Source organism: Callorhinus ursinus, unplaced genomic scaffold (assembly GCF_003265705.2).
Source record: "Callorhinus ursinus isolate GAN/ISIS: 27379988/994484 unplaced genomic scaffold, GSC_fseal_2.0 scaffold11, whole genome shotgun sequence".
NCBI lineage: Eukaryota > Metazoa > Chordata > Mammalia > Carnivora > Otariidae > Callorhinus > Callorhinus ursinus.
The window spans coordinates 29,806,082-29,826,962 of record NW_027397073.1 but is presented as its reverse complement, the minus strand read 5'-3'; the positions used below and the strand labels follow the sequence as shown (position 1 = coordinate 29,826,962).

Sequence of the window (20,881 nt, the reverse complement as noted above, 5' to 3'; positions counted from 1 at the left end):
CAGTATGTGCCCTCCTTAATACCCATCACCAGGCTTACCCATCCCCCCCACCCCTCCCCTCTAGAACTCTCAGTTTGTTTCTGAGTCCAGAGTTTCTCATGGTTCATCTTCCCCTCCGATTTCCCCCCCTTCATTTTTCCTTTTTTTTTTTTTTTTTAACGTATAATGTATTATTTGTTTCAGAGGTACAGGTCTGTGTTACACAATTCACAGCACTCACCATAGCACATACCCTCCCCAATGTCTATCTCCCAGCCACCCCACCCCTCCCAACCCTCACCATTCCAGCAACCCTCAGTTTGTTTCCTGAGACTAAGAATTCCTCATATCAGTGAGGTCATATGATACATGTCTTTCTCTGATTGATTTTGCTCAGCATAACACCCTCCAGTTCCATCCACGTTGTTGCAAATGGCAAGATTTCATTCCTTTTGATGGCTGCATAATATTCCATTGTGTGTGTGTGTGTGTGTGTGTGTGTGTGTGTGTGTGTATCACATCTTCTTTATCCATTCATCTGTCGATGGACATCTGGGCTCTTTCCATAGTTCAGCTTTGTGGCATTGTTGCTATAATAGTACTATGGCATTCTTTTTCCTTAGATTCTTCCTTGGTTTTACAATGTTGAGTTTTTGATTCATTGTTCTTGTCAGTTTCCTATACTGGTAGTTTTCAACTAAGATTCTTTTAATCAAAATATCATTAGTACTGTCAAAAAAGTGATACACTAATAGCAAGCATTACCAGTCACGAACAGTTTAATACTGTCCGCAGAAATGGCTTTTAGAGGAGGCAATGTAGCCACATCACTGCAGGATTTCCAAATGACTCATGGGCATAGCATGAGGTTCACTTTAATGGCGGCAGTTAAAAGCCACATAACCTTGGATAAGCCAATTACCTTTTCTGAACACTAAGACATGTGACCTCTAAACCCCCTTTTAATTTTAAATGTTCACGATTATAGTCATTTACATAGGTATTAAGAATAAACATTTAGGAATTAACTAGAGATTCTACTAAGGACTATTCTTTGTGCAAGTTCTGTTTGCACAGGAGCTCAGCAGTAATTATAGGATGCAAAGCTCCACATTGTCCACTACAAAAGTAGGATACTAAAGGAAATGCTTTGAATGATGAGGTCATTGAGTGACAGCCTGCTTTTTCAGCTATTTTTATCAAAAGTATACTTTCAAGAGTCTTGGTAGTCATTTTACTTAGTACATTTAGGCTAAGTATATATCAATTTTTTTTTTAATTTGGCAGGTTTGGATTTGAAATTGCCAAGTTTCAGCTAAAAATATAAATGATAAATATAAATCTTAATGTTCCACATATCACATTGGTGAGTAATTAGATGCTTAAAACATGGTCTAATAAGGAACACTCACTGCTTATAAGAGAAAGCTAAAGAGGTGATATGATTAAAGACACGGTGATAAAATTTAACATGTCTTTCCTCAGTTCTGAGTCTAGATTCATTTTTAAATATGTGCAAAAATAAAAGTGCTCTTCAAGGCCAGGGACTATAGTGATTTTTGTTTCTTTTGTCCTTACAAAATGATTAATTCAGTGTTGTAAACCTCTGGATGCCCAATTAATCATGTTAAGAATGAGATATGTACATAGATATATACAGTCTCATCATTACATTTCACATATACTGAATTACTAAGGAGTTTGTGATGTGCCTCTGTATCTTTTATAGATTTTTATACAACTCATGGTTTGGCTATTTTCCCCCATGTCAATAGAAATTTATATTTAGAACAACTCTTAAAAATGGTCATCTTGTAGAAGCTTTTTATATATTTTCTCTTCTTTAGTAGAAAATCCAAAATATAATTTATAATTTTGATAGTTTAATGTTATTTATGAGTATCATTGCACCTAGCCATAGAAATGCTTGCCTTTACATCAAATGATCCCAGATTTATATGCCTCTAAAATATTACATTTCATCTTGTGTTTTAAAATAATTTTCTCTTGCTTCTAAATTATAGGTTGTTAGTTTTTCTTTTTTAACTATAAAAATATTTACTTCCAGAAACCCACTTCTGAAATTTTGCTTCTAAAAGTACTGGAGGAAAAAAAGCAACCAGCATGTATTATATCCGCCTCCAACAACAAATAGATGGAGACTGAGAACTGAGAATCTCCTACATCATAAGAAAGTTCTGAAAGAATACAGGAAATTTATTCCATGGATTTTTTTTTTTTTTTGACATTTGGCTTGGCTATTACAAGTTGTTTTGTTTCTGATTTACAGTTTTATTTGCATAGGGGTTTGCTTTCCTGGCTTGCATATTGACATCACAAGTGGGTTGTTGTTTTGTTTTTCTCACCATGATTAAGTACACTCTTTAATCTTCCACCCCCTATTTCCCCCTGTCCCTCCACCCACCTCCCCAACAAGTGGTTTTGTCATCACTTTTTAGAGCCATTTTACTGGAGAAGGAAGCTAATAGTTTATAGTTTGGATGAATACATAAATTATCGTTCAAACAGAGCATTTTTGAGGGAAGGGCAATGCTAAAAAAGAATTAACAAGCAACTGATTCATCTATACCAGCTACCAACTAGGAATGTCCTTGGAAAATTAGGATTCAGGGCTTTCCCATTTGTAGTAATGCTAATAGTGAATTGTTTTCAAGTGTCTCAGACCCAACACAATCAGTCACCATGACATGGGCCTGTTTTCCCAAAATCAAAATCTATGATTGAGCTGTATCAATTCAGGACATACGTCTGGTTGTGAACATGCTTTCTTTTATATTTAAAACTGGATTGACCTTTGTTCATTCTCTTACTGCCAATGCTGATAATATCAGTTTGTACTTTAATTTCTGTCTATATTTTTAATGTATTTTAAAATTTCTTTTACTTTTTCCTCATGTATTTTTGACTATTATGGTAACCCCTTAAGATTAAGCCTTATTTCTAGAGTTAAAATAGTTTGTATAAAAATTAATAAAGGGAAACTCCACTAAAGTGCAGTCAGGAAGCTAAAAGGGGGAGCCATATCACCAATGTCAATTACAGGAAGAATTGTCAATTCTAGACCCCAACAGAAGAATCAACAGGAAAGAATCATCAATTATAGGCTTCAACAGGGGAAGATGGACACTGAATCTTCTACAAGAAATCAACTACCACTGCAATTCAGCCAATGACAAACCATCATCACCCTGAACTCTTGCTTTTCTCCAATCAACTTGCGTTCAAAAAAATCTCTCAGCTTCATCCTTCTCCATAAAAATAACATTCCTCTCCTTTGTTGGACTTGTCTATGGTTTTGCCATAACTTGCATGTCCTGACTTGCAATTCTCTGCTTTCCTGAATAAACTCATTTCTGGTGGTAAAATAAGTTTTTATTTTTAATGCTAACATTATTTAATGATAGAGGTGGGATCCAGAGATGACCCCTAAAAACTGAACCTACTTAGCAAACAGGTTTTGGTACCCACAGAGCTGATTGAGCTCATTCCTTCCTGCCAACCCTGCAGTTTGAAGTTAAGTTTTCTCCTGGATTTTGAGCTCCACTCTGTGCATTTTGAGCTCTCCAGGCTTTACTCAGCATCTGTTTTAAGGCTTTACCCTTTCTGAGAATACACCTTTTGCCTTCGGTCTCCTATTTGGGACTGCACTATTCCTGTTGGTACTGGCCTTTGGTTCAATTCCTTTGGAACTGAGCTGTTCCTGTTGAAACTATGTTGTTTAGGACTTTTTTTTTTCCCTCTAGAGAAAAACCTCTAAGTTTTTGAGAGAGAATCTCAAGCAGACTCCCCAAATGAGCATGGAGCCTAATGCGGGGCTTGATCCCACAACCGTGACCATGAGATCATGACCTGAGCCTAAACCAAGATTCAGATGCTTAACTGACTGAGCCACCCAGGTAGCCCCTGATATTCATTTCTAACTAAATGGACCAACCCAACCAAAAGTAAATTAGAACATCAATGACCATTATGGGGACTTTTTGATCTCCTCAAACCTACTTTTCTCAAAACTGAGTCAGACAGCATGGTTATAAATTGTCAATGAATGGAATGTATATTTTGATTGGCATTTTGAAACATCAGGACATCATAAGTCTCAAATTGCCTCTGTGCAAAATTCAATTGCTAGACTAACTGAAACAAGCAAACAAAGAATGACAAAGGCTCTGAGGCTTTTTCCTTCCCCATCTTCTTTGTCTAAGGACACATGGCAGCCACCTTATGCTGAGGTCCCACCTTTCATTGACATCATCCTCCCCATCTGCACTGGGTCTACCCCTCAGTTTCCCTATTTTAATTATCTCACCAAACTCCCCTTTTCCTCCTCATCTCTCCCCTGTCTTCTTCCTCTGCAACCAATTTAAACTGGCCCTTTTAGAGTTAAGTCTTCGGATGATTCAAATCAACCCCAAATTTATTCTGTTCCCTGGATTAAAGGGGACTTGTGATCCACACAGAGTTTCCTGAAGTGACTCAGGAGCCTCTCATACATTTGCTGAAGAATTTGGTATAATTATTCAAACTTACCAACCTGGTTTCTTGGATTTACATCTAAGTTGGCCAAACATTGGATGAAACTAGCCTGACAGGAACATTTTGAAAGGGATTTAGAGAAACTGACCCCTAACTTTTGGCAAAATTCTAGAACACTCACTGGATAGATATCTCCACAGAGCAATTACGGTAGTCTTTCCTAAGCCTGTTGATTGAAATAAAATTCAGGCTTGTACACAAAAGCCCGATGAAACTGTTTATTACAATTACAATCCACCCCAAATTGTCTTTAAGGAAAATGCTGATCTTTCTTTAGATGTTGAATCCACCTAAGTGGTTTTAACTTTATTAATGAGCTGAACCCTGATCTCTTTTAGTTAAAAGGACCAGGATGGAATGGAAAACTATGTCCACTCCAGATTTAGTTAATTTGGCAAAACAGCACACTTGCATCCTAGATAAGTCACCTAAAAGAGAGACCTCTAAAATTCATAATTTTCAACTTTGGCAAAAGAAGACGCCTACACAAAACCAAAACCTCCTAGCTTCTGCTGTTATTGCCAGGAGCCAGGATGTTGGAAAAAAGACTGTTAACCATCTTAAGTGCTTCATGCCCCTTCAGCCCTCTAGCCAGGCTTTCTTATGTCTTCCTGATTCTCTTTTTTAAGAATTTATTTGCGAGAGAGAGAGAGAGAGAGAGAGAGAGAGAGAGAGAAAGAGAGAGAGCAGGGGGAGGGGCAGAGGGAGAAGGAGACTCCCTGATGAGCAGGAAACCTGATGCGGAGCTCAATCCAAGCACCTTGGGATCATGACTTGAGCTGAAGGCAGACACCTAACCAACTGATTCTCAATGAGGGGATTCTAAGGAATTACAGGGGCTCTTCCCAAGTCTCCCTCTTAATTTGTTCCAAGAAACCACTCTCCAGGAATGAATCTCTGTCCTTATTGACACTAGAGCTACATTCTCAGTGCTCAACCCCACCGTTATAAAGTAGCCCCTGCCTCAGAGTACTAAAACAGTTTAAATCATGGGGGGGGGTCTCTAGTAAATCTCAACAGGTTCCTGTCTCTGAACCTATTCCCATCAAGGCCGTTTGAGAGATACACACTCTTCTGTCCTTATTTCGTCTACCCCTAATTCATTCAGGGGTTAGAGATTTCTTAGAAAAATATGCCAGAATTCCTTTCTCTCACAATGGGGGAAATAATTCTAGAATTTGACAATAGTAATCAAAATAGCCAACCAGGTGAATTAAATGAACTTTCAACATCTTTTACTTGCTCAGTCTGACAGTACTGTAGCTGAGTCTGGGGATACTGATCATTTGTCCTTATGGGATCAGCTACCATCCTCTATATAGACCAGATCTTTAACTGGTATTGCCAGAATCCATAGAGCGCCTTCCATCAAGATTCAGATAGATCCCTCAAAATCTCTTCCCAGAATTAATAAATAACCTATAAATAAAGAAACTCTTTAAGGCATCAAGCCCATAATAGAAGATTACAAGGCTCAGGACTTCATTATGTCCTGTACTCATGGCTGCAATACCACTCGTACCTGTGAGAAAACCCAACAGCCAAGGATGGAGGTTTGTCCAGGACCTCTGGGAAATAAGTAACATTGTTATCCCTTGACACCCTGTTGCTCCTAACTCCCATTTGCTATCAGAATCCATTTCCACTGAAAGAAAAATTTTCATATAATTGATTTATACAGTGCATTTTAGTATTCTAGTTGATAAAGATAGTATCTCTTTGCTTTCATTTGGGAATAATGGGAATACACCTGGACAGTAATGCCTCAAGGTTTCACAGAATCTCCTTTTCAGAAACCTTAAAAGCAGATTTGGAAGATATCGAGTTTTCTGCAGGCTCTATTTTGTTATAGTAAATAGATTATTTGATTCTCTCTGCTGTCCTTCTGAAACCTCTTCAAAGAAAGGCAGTGTCTACCTATTAAAAATTTGGCCTTAAAGAGACATGGGTTCCGGCAAAAAAAATTAGTTTGCTCAAACTCAGGTTCAATGCTTAAGGTGCCTGATCTCAGAACAAGGACTACATTTGGACCCAGGTTGGCTTCATAGCATCCTGAACTTCCCAAAACTTAAAACTAAGTGCAAATTAATGAGGTTTCCTTGTAGTGGTTAGCTGTCAAAATTGGATTCCAGGCTTCTCTCTTATGGCTCAACCTCTGTCTGCTGTACTAAAAGAAATGACATATCAGATCCTATGATATGGAAAGATCAGGAAGACAGCTTTTGGGACTTCAAAGAAAAGCCTAATAAAGCTCCCTCAGACATCTTAATTATCAACTGTCCCTTTTCCTCTCGTATGTGAAGAAAGGGAATGCTTTGGAGTACTCACCCAAGAACATGTGGACTGTCATTCACCCACAGAACATTGTAGCAAAGGGCTGTCCCCCTAGTCTCAGAGCCATTCCTGACACTCCCCTTTTATTTAAGGTCACTGAATAATCATGGGGTCCCCTTTAACCAGCCTTGTATTTTCACCAAGGGTAAAACCATAAACATTTATACCGATAGTCACTATGCCTTTGGGATAGCTCAGAACTTTGGAATGCTAGGAAGCATTAACATTTTCTTACCTACAGTGGGGATAAAATTAAAGATGGCTCCTCTATCCAAAATTTACTAGATGCCATACTTTTGCTGGCTGCTCTGGCTATTAAGGGTTCTGGGCATTCCAGACTCAACTCTCTGGAGACCAAAGGAAACCATCTCACTGGTTTATTTCCACCAAAAAGCATGCACTCAAGGAAACTAATAGCCAAACCTCTGCTGTGGTTCAAAAGGATGTTCTCCCAAATGATAACTTGGAAAAATTGACAAGAAATATCCAACAATTGGCCCCAGAGAAGGAATAACAATATTGGCAATCTAGTAATTGTAATTCAATAAAAAGAGAACTGTGGTTTGGACCTAACAATTTGGCCCCTATGAGAAATTTTAAAATTCTCACTACTTACTACTATACCATTGGCATTAAGCCATTAGCTTACTGACAATGATAGCATTCTTGAACCAATATTGGTGGGAAAATATTAATGAGGCCACAAAAAATCCCTCATTTGTCCCATCTGTTTAAATTATAATCAAGGAAATCCTGTTCACACAAATGGGTTTCATACAGTTTCCCCCATCTCATGGATATTAATATGCTTTAATAATGGCTTGCATGGGTTTTTTTTTTTCCTCCACTGGACTGAAATTTTCCCTTGTAGACCGGCCACTGCTTCTTCTGTGGCTAAAATTCTTTTAGAAAAGATGAACCCCACCAGGGGAATCCCTCTTAAACTCTATAGTGATCAGCGAACCCATTTTACTGGTCAGGTGCTTCAACAAGTCTGTGCTGTTTGGCTGGTTTTACAACACTTTCATTGTGCATATCGTCTTCAATCCTCCGAGTCAAATGCACTAATGGCACTACCAAGACTCAGATGGTAAAATCTGTAGACCTCTTTAAATACCTTGGCTGAAAGCATTGCCGTTGATCTTTCTAAATCTCAGATTCACTCTGAAACTCAGACCCTCACCCTTTGAGATAGTCACAAGATGTCCAATGTACTAGACTCCCAATTCCTTTGACACACAGTTAATAAAAACAGATATACTTAAACATTGTAAAGGTCTAATCGCTTCTGTGAAGAAAAACCAACCACGCTTTAGCTGAGCAATCTTTTCACAGTGCACTCCTGGGAGAGGACTTTAAACGTCACACCTTGCAACCTGGAGATCTTGTCCATTGAAAAGACACCTCCAGGATGATTCTTTTGAACCTCACGAGAAGGGCCCTTATCACGTATTGCTAATGGATCCTTTCCTGCCAAACTCCAAGGAATAGACTCTTGGATTCTTGTGATCCATCTAAAGAAAGCACCAAACTCTGACTAGACCTACGTACCATCTGGTGAAAGTAAAGATTTCCCAGAATTGAAGCAGCAGACAACATCTGATGATACCACTTTCCCAAGATGTCCAAACCAGGCCTGTCTACCTTTTCCTCACTGTTTGCTTCTACTGTTTTGTGGAAAGAAAATGCTCTTTTTCCCATTTCCCAAATCCTTGAGAAAGGGGGAATCTTTTTTTTTTCCCGTGATAGCCTTTCAGAAACCGCACCATGACCCTGTGACAACGTAATTTTTCACTTGCTTTTTCTGAAGTATTAGAAGGCTCAGAATTCACAAGTCTTTTTTTTTTTTTTTAAAGATTTTATTTATTTATTTGAGAGAGAGAGAATGAGAGAGAGCATGAGAGGGAAGAGGGTCAGAGGGAGAAGCAGGCTTCCTGTGGAGCAGGGAGCCCAATGTGGGACTTGATCCCGGAACTCCGGGATCATGACCTGAGCTGAAGGCAGTCGCTTAACCAACTGAGCCACCCAGGCGCCCACAAAAGTCTTTGATCTGAACTATTATCTGACTGGATTTTTAATCCAAATTTACAAACTTATAGGCTGTATTATTGGTAAACATTTGTTTCCAACACTTTTTGAGATACTAATATATCCTTGATTTTTGCTATTTTTGTAAAAAGTTCATTAGTTATTGTTCCATTGTTTATACCTGCACTCTATCTTCCCAAATGCACTTGGTTGATTCTTTCAGTGTACCCTTGTAGTAGTTACTATTTTGCTTTCAGTGCCTGCTTTACTCTGGGACTTCTAGGAGACATACATGACTCTAGGCTTGCCTCCATAAGAACTTTTCTCCCCTAAGTTGGAATAAGTGCCATTAAATATTTTCAGTTGGCTACCTTCAGATCCCAGTTTAGAACCATCAGACAATTTGAAATTGTTTTATTACTTCTGTTCTGTATCATTACTTTAAGTTTTATATTTTGTTGCCTGTCAAACTTTTGTAAAAATGCTATACCCAATAAGATGATCTTCAGTGTTTATGATCTTAATATGGACTATAGATGAGAAGTACCTGAACATTTTCCCTCCTCACCTCCCTTGTCACCCAAACATGGCCATAAGTGGTTTCCAACTGCTTATGCATTTACCTTATGTAGAACATGACAACCAGAAAAGATCCTTCCTGGCACTGAGGCACAAAACCACTAATGTGGTAGAAAACCTGCCTTTTGATCAGTGATGCTTCCAGAGAAAGATCTTGATCAAAAGGGGGGAATGTGAAAATTAAGGAGAAACCTCACTTAAGTAGAGTCAGGAGGCTAGAAGGACGACCCATACCACTCAACATCAGTTACAGGAAGAGCTGTCAATTATACAGCCAAACACTGTAATTATCAATTACAGACCTCAACAATATATATATTGAATCTCTAAGAAATTGACTACCCCTGCAACTAAGCCAATGAGAAACTACCATCCCCCCGAACTCTTGCTTTTTAACAAAGGGCTTTCATTCAAAACACCCCTCCCAGCTTCCTTCTTTATAAAATAACATTTGTCTATTGGGCTTGCCTGTGAGTCAGCAGTAGTGAGAAGGAGGACGCAAGAGGGGGTATTAGAAGGACAGCAGAAATCTCTAGACTTCCTTAGTTCCAGGATGGCTGACCACAGAGTTGGTTAGGGGCTAAACCAAAGACAAGACTGCAGTGACATTTCCCATTGCTTCAGAATATATTAATATAGGAGGAAGCCAGGTATTGGGGGAATGCATCAGTCTAGGAAGTTGTAGTGACTGGATATATTAGCATACCAAAAAAATATAATTTGAAGTGTTTGGAGAACAATTACTTCTATTATTTCTAATAAGGAAGAGGGAGATGCAATACATTTATAATTAAATTGAATTTATTTTGTTGGTTTCACTTAAATCCATGTAAAAACTATTTTTAAGCCCTTCTATTTTTGACTGATTTTTTTTATTTAGGTTAGAACCAAAAATAATTTAGACATCTGAGATAACCCACTACCACAATTTCTACACTTCTGCTATACTACTTATCACAATTTGCTGCACATTTAGTATTTTCCCATTGCCCTAAACCTCAAGCATTTTAAGAAGAGGCCCAATTTTATTCTGTTCTATCTTCTTTTTAGGATTTTATTTATTTATTTTAGAAAGAGAAAAAGAGAGCCTGCATGTGGGGGAGAGGCAGAGGGAGACAGAGGAGAGTGAGACAAGCAGACTCCCCCCTGAGCTGAAATTGAGTCAGACACTCAACCAACTGCATTTTCTTGATGTAGGAGTGTACTTCATAGATACTAAGGGATTAGAAACAAAGTAAGAAAGAGCTTGACTAAGAGTACAGACAGACTTTGGTAATAGATGGCTCAATAGCTTGCTGTTATTTTAATTAAATCATTTAACCTCTATAAGACTTAAATTTTCTATTTATAAAATGAGTAATAGAATTTTTTTCAAGGGATCTGAGACCAATAGTTAGGAACTATAAAGAGGAAAAATTAATTGCATTGTAAGAAAATCCTTACAAACAATTTAAGTTTCCTAAAAGCTCTGTTTCTAGAAGCAGAGTACCTAATCAATTGAAGTGGTCAAACACAGGCTTAAAGAGCATTTGGCAGGAGCATTGAGCACTGAAAAGAGAATTTAAACAATGGAAGAATGGTTAAGGTAGAAGTCCCTTCCAACATGGCATTTGGTGATAGCCAACAATTCTTCCATGGGATTACTGTAGTACTGCAAGGCTTTGTGCATAGCACAAACACAAACACTTTGGTAATTGGCCCTACTACCAGTATTGCCTCCAAGGGGTAATTTCTTTGTATACCATTTTACTCCAATTCTAGGTGGCAACAACAACTTTTCTATCTACTTCCTGGATTTGTTGTAAGGATAATAAATTTCAACAAATGTTGAACGGGAATAGTTACAAAAGAAAACAAAATGCTTTATTAAATGTGTTTCAGTGGTGTTCTCTACTGTCCCCTGTGACATAAGTCTTACTAACTCAACTGTATAGATTATCTCTTGCATGTGAGAGATTAATAATTTGGAAGCCAACAAGTCACCATCTTTTGAGCCTGATGCATTCCTATGTTTGGCTGCAATTCAAGCTTGCTCAGAAAAATAAGGGTATACACATGTAATAATTTTATAAGTTGTTTATTTACAAGTTTTTCATTGATTCCAGAGCAAAGAATCACAGAATTAGAAAGCACTTGAGTCAATGTATGCAGATTTCTCTCTCATCACTTACCATTTCATCTACAAACATGTATTATTATTCATCTTTAGGCACACTGAACTAATGAATGCTTCTTTAATATGCTGCATTGTTCAGCTATTGCCATGATAATGCTACATGACAAATCCACTCAAATTTAGGAGCTTGAAGCAACTAGTGTTCGTGGTTTTTCTACTTCACCAGTCTGTGTGGTGGCTGGAGCACATGTGCTTCAGGCTTCGAGTTGGCTGGGCTTTGCTCTAGTCTTTGATTTGAGTTCAGGTCTGTTCCATGTGTTTCTCTCCTCCTGAGACCAAGGGTTACCTGCCTCATCTTTGTGCATAGCAGTGCCTCTTAAGATCTTGACTCAGAACTAGCAGGTTGAGTCATCTGCCTACATTTCATTGACATGGCCAAACCTACACCAATGGGGAGGAGAAACATCCAGATATCTGTGGTTACATTAGTACCAAATGTGACCAGGTAAGTGCTCATACATACTTGTAGACTGCATGGCTATTAGAAATACAAAGGATTTCACCTTCTACCAAAGCATAATTCTAGAGGACTATTTTGGTTTTAGTATTTCAGTTATTACAAATATATTATATTGAGTGAAATTTAACATACTCAATCTTCTTCCAATTAGGCTTAATAGCCCCAATTGCTTCAGCCCTCCTCCCCCACCATAAGCCCATTATCCAAATGTCTCTCGAAATAAATGAGTTTGTTAATATATGAATTTCAAAGTCTTAATATATCTCATAAATATAGAAAGAAACCATGTATTTCCAGTGGCTTATACCAATAAGCCAGTTAATGCAGTTTTTTTTAATAGTTACATCAAATAGATGAAATAATAAACATTTCAACATATACATTCTTTAAGTACAAAAGGAAAACAATGTAATGAAGGTCTGTGTACCTATGACCTAGGTTTTCAACTGTTAACATTCTTCTTTAATCAGAACTTTATGAAACATGAATCATTACATATATAGCTGAAGTCCAATTTGTATCTCTCTCCTTCCTGCTGGAGAAGTAGCCACTAGCTTAAACATATCCCAAAAATTTATCACATCTTAAGCCACAAAGTAAAATTATATATATCAAATAATCTCCTATAGACCATTTTTTGCAATTAGATTAAAAATCAATAAAAGGATAAAAGTTTATGTGATGAGAATACCTGCTTACATCCTGACTGCAGCATTCCATTTAAGTCAAATGTGTTCTTAAATCTACAATTGCACTACCTTTTGATGTAGCACTTACTGACAGAGGTGCATTAAAGTTTCCCACTATACAGGCTTTTAGATTTATACATTTGTCTTGAATATTATAGACCAGAATTTATCTTTGATTTTTTTTTTCCTATTGCAATCTGACATTTTTACACCTTAATAATGCTTTTTGCAATAAAATCTATTTTGTCTGATTTTAATACAGATGTACCCACTTTGGGTTTGGTTACCTTTTGACTATTTTTTTCCCCAATCATTCTTTGATTTGCTAACTCTCTGTACTCTATGTCTCTTTTAAACCAAAGAAGTACAGGTTGGTTTTGTTCTTTTATTCAATATAATGCCAACAATTTACTTGACTATTCTGGGAGAGATAATATCTCCATTTCCATTTATTTTGATTCCTGATAGATTTATTGTGTTTCCTCTTTCTTCTTTCTTTTCAACTTCAAAATGTATTCATTTTTTATTTATTTTCCCTTTCCCCTCTGCTAGTTTTTAAGTTATATTTCTAAGGCTTTTTTTTTTAAGAACAGTTTTAGGTTTACAATCGAGAGATGTTTTATGTCTGGCATTTGATATGTTTATATTTTAACATGATTATATTTAAGGTATGAAATGAAATAAAATTTCCATCCTCCCCCCAAATACAGCAAGGCTTTTAAAGATTTTTACTCTGACTCCTTTGCCCATTTTACTTGTAACTGCCACATAGTATTTTGGTCCCATATTTTTATATACACCAACAATGCTCTCCACCTCCTAGTCTTCCTTCTCCTTGTTCCTATCTATACATTTGTAAATTAATGTACTAGATTACACTACATCTTGGTTAGGTCATCCATTCCACCTAACTGTCTCTAGCCTTGGTTCCATGAGCATATATGCTAAGTAGACTTCCCTTCTTTATGTCACTAAATTTTTTTAAATAAAAGCTATCACCAGATTAGGGTCTAAGATAAGTTTTGCATATATCTGAGGAAGAATAAACTATTCCGTTAATTTTATAACCTTAGATGGCAATATTATATCTACACTTATATTTTTATATTTAAAAAATTAAAGTAATGTTAACATATTCTGGCTGGCAATGAGTCACATTTTCCTGCCAATTCTTTTATTTAATTTCTCATCACTATTGCAAATTTGCTCTTGTCCTGTTTGAATTGTTAAACTCTTCTTTGTGGTAACTGTATTTGAGATTAAAGCCTAAATTTAGGCCTCAGAAATTGAAGAGATCTAAGAAAATTACCTACCTGACCAGCAGTGTCCAAAATGTCCAAATAAGCTGGCTCATTGTCGATCCTAACCTGGGTCTTATAGGCATCTTCTGAAAAACACAAAACAGTTTACATTCAGGTACATTCAGCTGAAGAGGCATGATTCATTTTTAGATTTCATAACCAAGAATTTCTAAATAGTTTAAGAGAACGAGATATTCTAGTCGAATACACAAAGTAAGAAGGATATAACCCAGGGAAATATAGGAGAATGTTTCTGCTTAAAGTGAAGTCAGGTTTATTTCTACATCAGGAGATTATGATTTGAAGTACCTTTGTCATATTACCTACAGAACAAATCTTGAAACAAATTCATCAGTTCTTTTTTTCCTCTTGCACTGCAAATGTGCATTCTAACATCATATTCAATGAAAGACTGAAAGCTTTTCCTCTAAGATCAGGGACAAGTAGGCCTGCTTTAGCTTTTATTTAACATAGTACTAAAGTCCCAGCCAGAGCAATGAGATAAGAAAAATAAAGTCATCCAAACTGGAAGAGAAGCAGTAAAATTTTGTTTATAGATAACATGATCCTATAAATAGAAAGCTCCAATGATTTCGTGGGGTGGGAGTGAGGTGGGGGTGCTTTTGGGACTTCTAAAATATTCAGCAGTTGCAGGATACAAAATCAAACACACAAAAGTCAATTGTCTTTCCATACACTGATAAACAATTTAAAAGCATCAAAAGGAATCAAATAGGAATAAACTTAACCAAGAAGGCAAAGAATTGTCTACCAAAAACTATAAAGTTGTAATTTGTTTGTGTACTTGTACAAATTTATATATTCTGGATTCTAAACATTTATCAGATAGGATTTGTAAATATTTTTTCCTATTCTGTAGGCTTTTTAACTTTAATAATGGCATTTGATGCATGAAAGTTAATTTTTATGAAGTATAGTTTCTTTTGTTCATGTTTTTAGTGTCCTAAGGATCTATTCTAAAATTCAAGGTCATGAATATTTAACGCTATGTTTTCTTTTAAGAGTTTTATAATTTTAGCCTTTGCCTTTAAGTCATTGATCCATTTTCAGTTTTTTTTTGTTTAGCAGCTTTTTAAAAAATTTTTTAATTTAAATTCAACTAGCTGACATATAGTAGTACATCATTAGTTTCAGATGTATTCAATGATTCATCAGTTGCATATTTATTTACTTTAAAGATTTTATTTATTTTTCAGAGGGAGAGTGAGCACGTGAGTAAGAGAGCACAAGCAGGGGGAGTGGCAGGCAGAGGGAGAAGCAGGCTCCCCGCTGAACAAGGAACCCATGCTGGACTTGATCCCAGGACCCTGGGATCATGACCTGAGCCTAAGGCAGATGCTTAACCAACTGAATCACCAGGTGTCCCAGTTGTGTGTTTTTTAATATGTTGTTTGGTAAGGATACAAATTCTTCTTCTACATACAATACTCTTATTATCCTTTATTTCTGTAATGTTGGTACTGATTGATGTCCCCAATTTATTTGAGTAAACATTCTTAATCAATCTAGCTAAAGCTTTCTCAATTTTGTTCATCTTTTAAAGTAATTTAGTATCATTTTCTTTTTTTCTCCTTCATTCTCTATTTACCTCTCTTTTAATCTTTAGTATTTCCTTCCTTCTATTTGCTTTGGGTTTAGTTACCCTCCCCCCATTTCTTAAGGTTTAAAGTAAGGTTATTAATTTGAGATCTTTTTTAATATGAGTATTTACAGTTATACATTTTTCTTTCAGCACTTTTGCTGCATCCTATAAATTTTGGAATGTTGTGTTTCATTTTCATTAATCTCTAAGTATTTTCTAATGCCCTCCAATTTCTTCTTTTACCCATTGGTTAATTTCCTCATTTTTGTGTATCTTTGAAACTAGAAATCTACAGAAGAAAAACATTCTATTGTGACTGGAAAAGATAATCTGTATGATTTCAATCTTCTGATATACACTTGGAAAATCAAGGAATGCTTCCTGGAAGAAGTAGCACCTAACCTGAGTAGGAGTTAGGATAAAGTCAAGACAGAGGAAAGGCAAACTGAAAGCCAGAATCCCAGAGGTTATAAAAATTGAGACAAGGGGCACCAGGATGGCTCAGAGAGTTAAGCATCCAACTCTTGCTTTTGGCTCAGGTCATGATTTCAGGGTCCTGGGATCAAGCCTAGTGTCAGGCTTCCAGACTCAGCAGGGGAGTCTGCTAGTCTCCCTCTCACTGTGCCCCTACCCTGCTCATGCTCTCTCTTAAATCTTTTTTAAAAAATGATGAAACAAAAGTAACCAAATAATTTCAGTGTAATTAAATCCTAGAGTTTTGGGAAGAGAATTTGAAATTCACAAGGTAAATCAGACTTGTCTATGAATATAATAAATGGAATCATATTTTTGAATGAAGCAGTAAGACTGTTGGGGTTTAAATCCTGACTCTACCACTACCTGTTGTCTGATTTGGGGTGGGGGGGAATCACTTGGTCTCTCTAAAATGCATATTACTCATTTGAAAGTTATAATATTTCTATTTAACTCATGGAGTTGCTCAGAGGATTCAGGAAGATAATGTGTGAAAGGCATCCAGCACAGTGCCTTGTGTATAGAACATACTTAATAATGCTTATTTATGGCTTTTGTTTTTAAGAAATCTGGACTCTATCATAATGCCACTATCAGATATGTATTTTGGAATTCTCACTTGGGCTGAAATGCAGTAAATAGATTCTAAGGTGGGAAACTATATTCTGACAATGGCACTAGGGTGGAAAAAGAGCAGGCAGCGTTGCAAGATATTTAGAAAGCTGAACCTATAGCACTTAGTAATATATAGGGGACAAGGAGGGAGGAGGACGCAAGAGTAGCTCTCCAATTTCTGGCACTTGCAGATGGGCAGGTGCCTAGGATGTCTACTCAGAGAGGGAGGAAAGGAGGGCCGCCACGAATGCAACTTAGAGAAGGACTTTGCCGGGTCTGTATTGTGCAAGTGGCAACAGTGAGCATCTGGGTCTGAAGCTCTGGGGAGAGATCTGAGAGATCTGAGAGTTACTTCATTATATCCAATGATTTCCGCATTTCTTCCAATCATAATTGGAAACATGGTTGGGCCTCCTGAGCCTGGAACTCAAACCCCTAGAATCTGGCTATAGCTTCTGTGTTATCTGCCATTTATACTGTAAGTAAAGAGCAAACTGAACCACTACTAAAAGCATCTAGAACAGCATTGAATTTTGGCACCATTTCAATACTTATTCATACTGTTGATTTTGAACCACAAAGGAGTTATTTTAAGAACCTTTCGGTTTGCAAAGTAGTAATGGTCAACCAAAGGGGAGCTTTTTAAACACACACCTTGAGCACCTCCCCCAAAGTAGGTTTTTGCTAACTGCTGGAGATAGGAAGATAGACCCACACATGCACGCACACCGTCATGGTCTCTACCCCCAAGAACTTAAACAGTCATGGTGGAAGACACACAAACGTGCACTGAGATGTTAAGACCTAAAAATTTATAGGGCATATAGCCTACCCCTTTCCAGGAAATTCATTCTTTATAACTTTGCTGCAGAAATAAAGTTGTAGGAAGTCTAACTACCGGGGTGGTCAATCTGGTGGTTTGAACAACTACCGGCCATTCTATAACACCATTCAGTATACCACACAGGCAACCACACAGTCTATTTTCCATTCTACTGCTCTTTGTACTTTCGCTGATCCTCCTCTTACACAATAGAAATCTTTGTGGAATTTTTTTTTTAATGCATAGAGTTGTTCTTCAATTTCATAGGGAAATAAGAATAGTTACTCTGAAAAGGACACTGTGACCTAAGAATCACATGTGAGTCTTTCAGAATTCCTGTTTGTTTATTTAACTCTAAAGCCCCAAAAGGAGCCTGCTGAGGCCAGGAGCATGCTGAGTAATCCAGAGGAGAACTGCTCTGTGTGATTATTGGAGCCCTAGATAAACCCAGCACATGAAACATATATCAAATAAAAGCTTCTCCTGGGATCAGAAAACCCCTTCAAAGAGACTTGATGTGAATTGGCTGGAAATTAAGCCAGGCCTTCTATCCAAGATTTCTTTCTCTCTTTTAAGAAGTGTCTATCACAGTACACATTCCAGTGTTGTGAATCTAGGTCACCTCCCTGGCCTCCATAGAAACTAATCCCTTTCATTTCCTTCCAATAAACAATCTTCCCTCCTGTTTCCATCCATCCACTCCCTTTGAGACCTCCCATGTAGAAATGCAGTGACAGAAATACTCTCTTGAATACATAAAAACACCTCCCTGAATTTCAATCATCTGCCTATAGATGGAACCCTGAAGTGAGCTCATTTATCTTCCAAAGCAAGAGGCCAAATGTATACAAAGCTTTATCAGGCAGAAATAGTAGCAACTGCCTGCTATGTTGTTTGCACTGAAAAGCACAATGGAGCTAGATTCTTAGAGACATCTCTAAATTCCACCTTAAATTCTAAAATTCTACCTTAAAATGCTACTTCAAAATTCGTTTGAAAACACTGGTGTTTGAAACCCTTGCTTCTCTTAGGTCTTCGCTTTCCTTCTCTAGAATTTTACAGGAGGAAATCACCAAAGACCTGTATTAAAGCCTCACATCCATCACTAAATTTTGGTGTTATAAGTCGCCAACCACTTAATCTTACTTGTAAGATGGAGTTAATAGTACATGCTAGTCAGTGCATAGGAGTTCTAGAAGGATCAACTAAAGTGGAATATAAAATGGTGCCAGAAAAAAGAAAAGAAACCACAATTCAAACTCAAGGCATGTTATGTAATAACTTTAAAAAAAATGCTTCAAGTTAACCATAAAATCATATTAAAACTAAACCACTTCTACTTCTGCCATTTATATTTATCCATATGGGAATGTTTCCCCCCCCAAGTTAATCAGAGGTAAGATAGGTTTATAATAATTTTCCAAAAAATAAAAGTGTATAATTAAAAAGCCTTAAGATGTTCTGAATAATCTATACAAAAAATTCATTTAATTCCTTTACAGAATATATTTAAATATCTTTAAAATATGTTGTTGTAAATATGAAATTGGGATATTTTAAAACCACAATATGTAACTGAGAGAAAATATTAGGGTATTGTTGAATTTTCACTAGAAGACTTTTTAAAAAATCTTAAGATACTTGAATCATTCTTATATAGTTTACCTGAAAACCTGAAATGTATGATAACTGGTATTACACTGAAGATATGCTTCTGTAACTCTGAGGTAGTATACATCTCTAAGATATTAATCATTAACCCAATTCTTTAAAAAATATGAAGGTCCAGGTTCAGATCATTTATAACTTTCTCAAAGAATTTCTTAAATAAATCATGCTAATTGTGTGTTTGTATGTGTATAAAGCAGAAACATCTTGGAACAAAGTGCACTAGAAACTTTCTCTTGAACAGAAAGAGAAATCATGGCTGTATCAGTACTGATACAAACCTAATGTATCAATATGTACATGAGTATATAATCTGTGCTGCCCACGCTGATAGGCACAGAATCTACCATGTTGACAAAGACAGTTGATTTCTCTCAACAGTTTGTAATCCTGGGAGAATACATCAACAGTCAATTGCACTGCATTGTAATGAGTGTTAACATTAGAAGAGTTTGAAATGTGCTTATTTAGAAAGACAGCGGAAGACACCCAGCTGAAGTTGAGCTGAGGTCAGTCCTCAAAAGAAGCAGATAGACAACAGGGTTTGCAATGGGGAGGCCTGGTAAGAGGCCAAGAAAGACAGGGAATTGCATGGATTCTAGCACAGCCCCTCCTCTTGAACGTAAACATTCAGTGAAATACATTAAGGGTATATATGCCTGCTGTATTTGAAGAAGGTTTTGCAAAACTGGCTGAATTTAGCTTCAGAGAGAACTCACAGTGAATGAGAACACACTTCCTTACCATGGAATAAGAGCTGAAGATAGGGGTGTCATTAAAAACTAAGTCCTGGAAATTCATGGGACTTGTAAGGCAGAATTTAGATTTTTTTCTCATGCTATAAAATTGAGGACTGAGCCATGTTTATTTACATCTGGGAGGGGTAAGGGCTCTGTGATGATATTGGAGTTATACAGCAATTGAAATCTTTCCTATAGACATAGAAACAGATTCTAGTGGGGTATTTTGTACCAGTCAGCATTTCCCTGCTGCTCCCAGGGAAATGCCCAATGTCACTGCTCTGGGAAATTTTACTCCAAGGGGGACAATACAACATGCATTCTGTAGGGCCCTCAGGTAGATTTTCCACATCAGACCTTTTGAGGTGGTGCAAGTTGGCGTGTTTCCTTTGGAATCAGAGGATACCACCTGGGGATTTGCACCTGCAGAGGGCGAAGGCCATTCCAAACAATGGCTTCTACATAGCAAGGATAAGCTAACAGAGAGGTCTTTGAAAAGAGGTAATAGTCCTCTTTAGTGAGTAGACCTGTAGCCTGGCAAGAGCTTGCTGAGACAGCAGCAAGATCAACGTTCTTCCCCAAAACTGTCATCTATAGAAAATATTTCAGGACATCCAAATCCTTTCAATGTTAGAGCCTTCTAACCCTCTCCTTTCAGCCAGATAGAGAGGTTCATGGGAAACCTGATTCCTTGTCTGTTTTCTGTTAAAAAAATTGAGAGGTAACAGGATTGGGCTACACAGACATCGAAAGTTTCAAGTCCTTTGTCTCTACCTCACTTCTTTTGGGGTGAGGAAAAGAAAAGAGTAGATGTTCTCCTCTCACCAGCTCTTTTAGCAAGAAATGACAACATCTCAT

At 37.1% G+C, this 20,881-nt stretch overlaps 1 protein-coding gene across 2 annotated transcripts in view; it reads right to left on the bottom strand.

The window, feature by feature from the left end:
• The window catches only part of RIT2 (Ras like without CAAX 2), a 402,841-nt gene that overhangs the window by 246,747 nt on the left and 135,213 nt on the right, over positions 1–20,881 (bottom strand). For both annotated transcript variants that reach the window (XM_025886656.2, XM_073898273.1), the window contains one exon: positions 14,113–14,186. In XM_025886656.2, the coding sequence (XP_025742441.1) occupies positions 14,113–14,186 (74 nt within the window). The remainder of the gene's footprint in view (positions 1–14,112; positions 14,187–20,881) is intronic.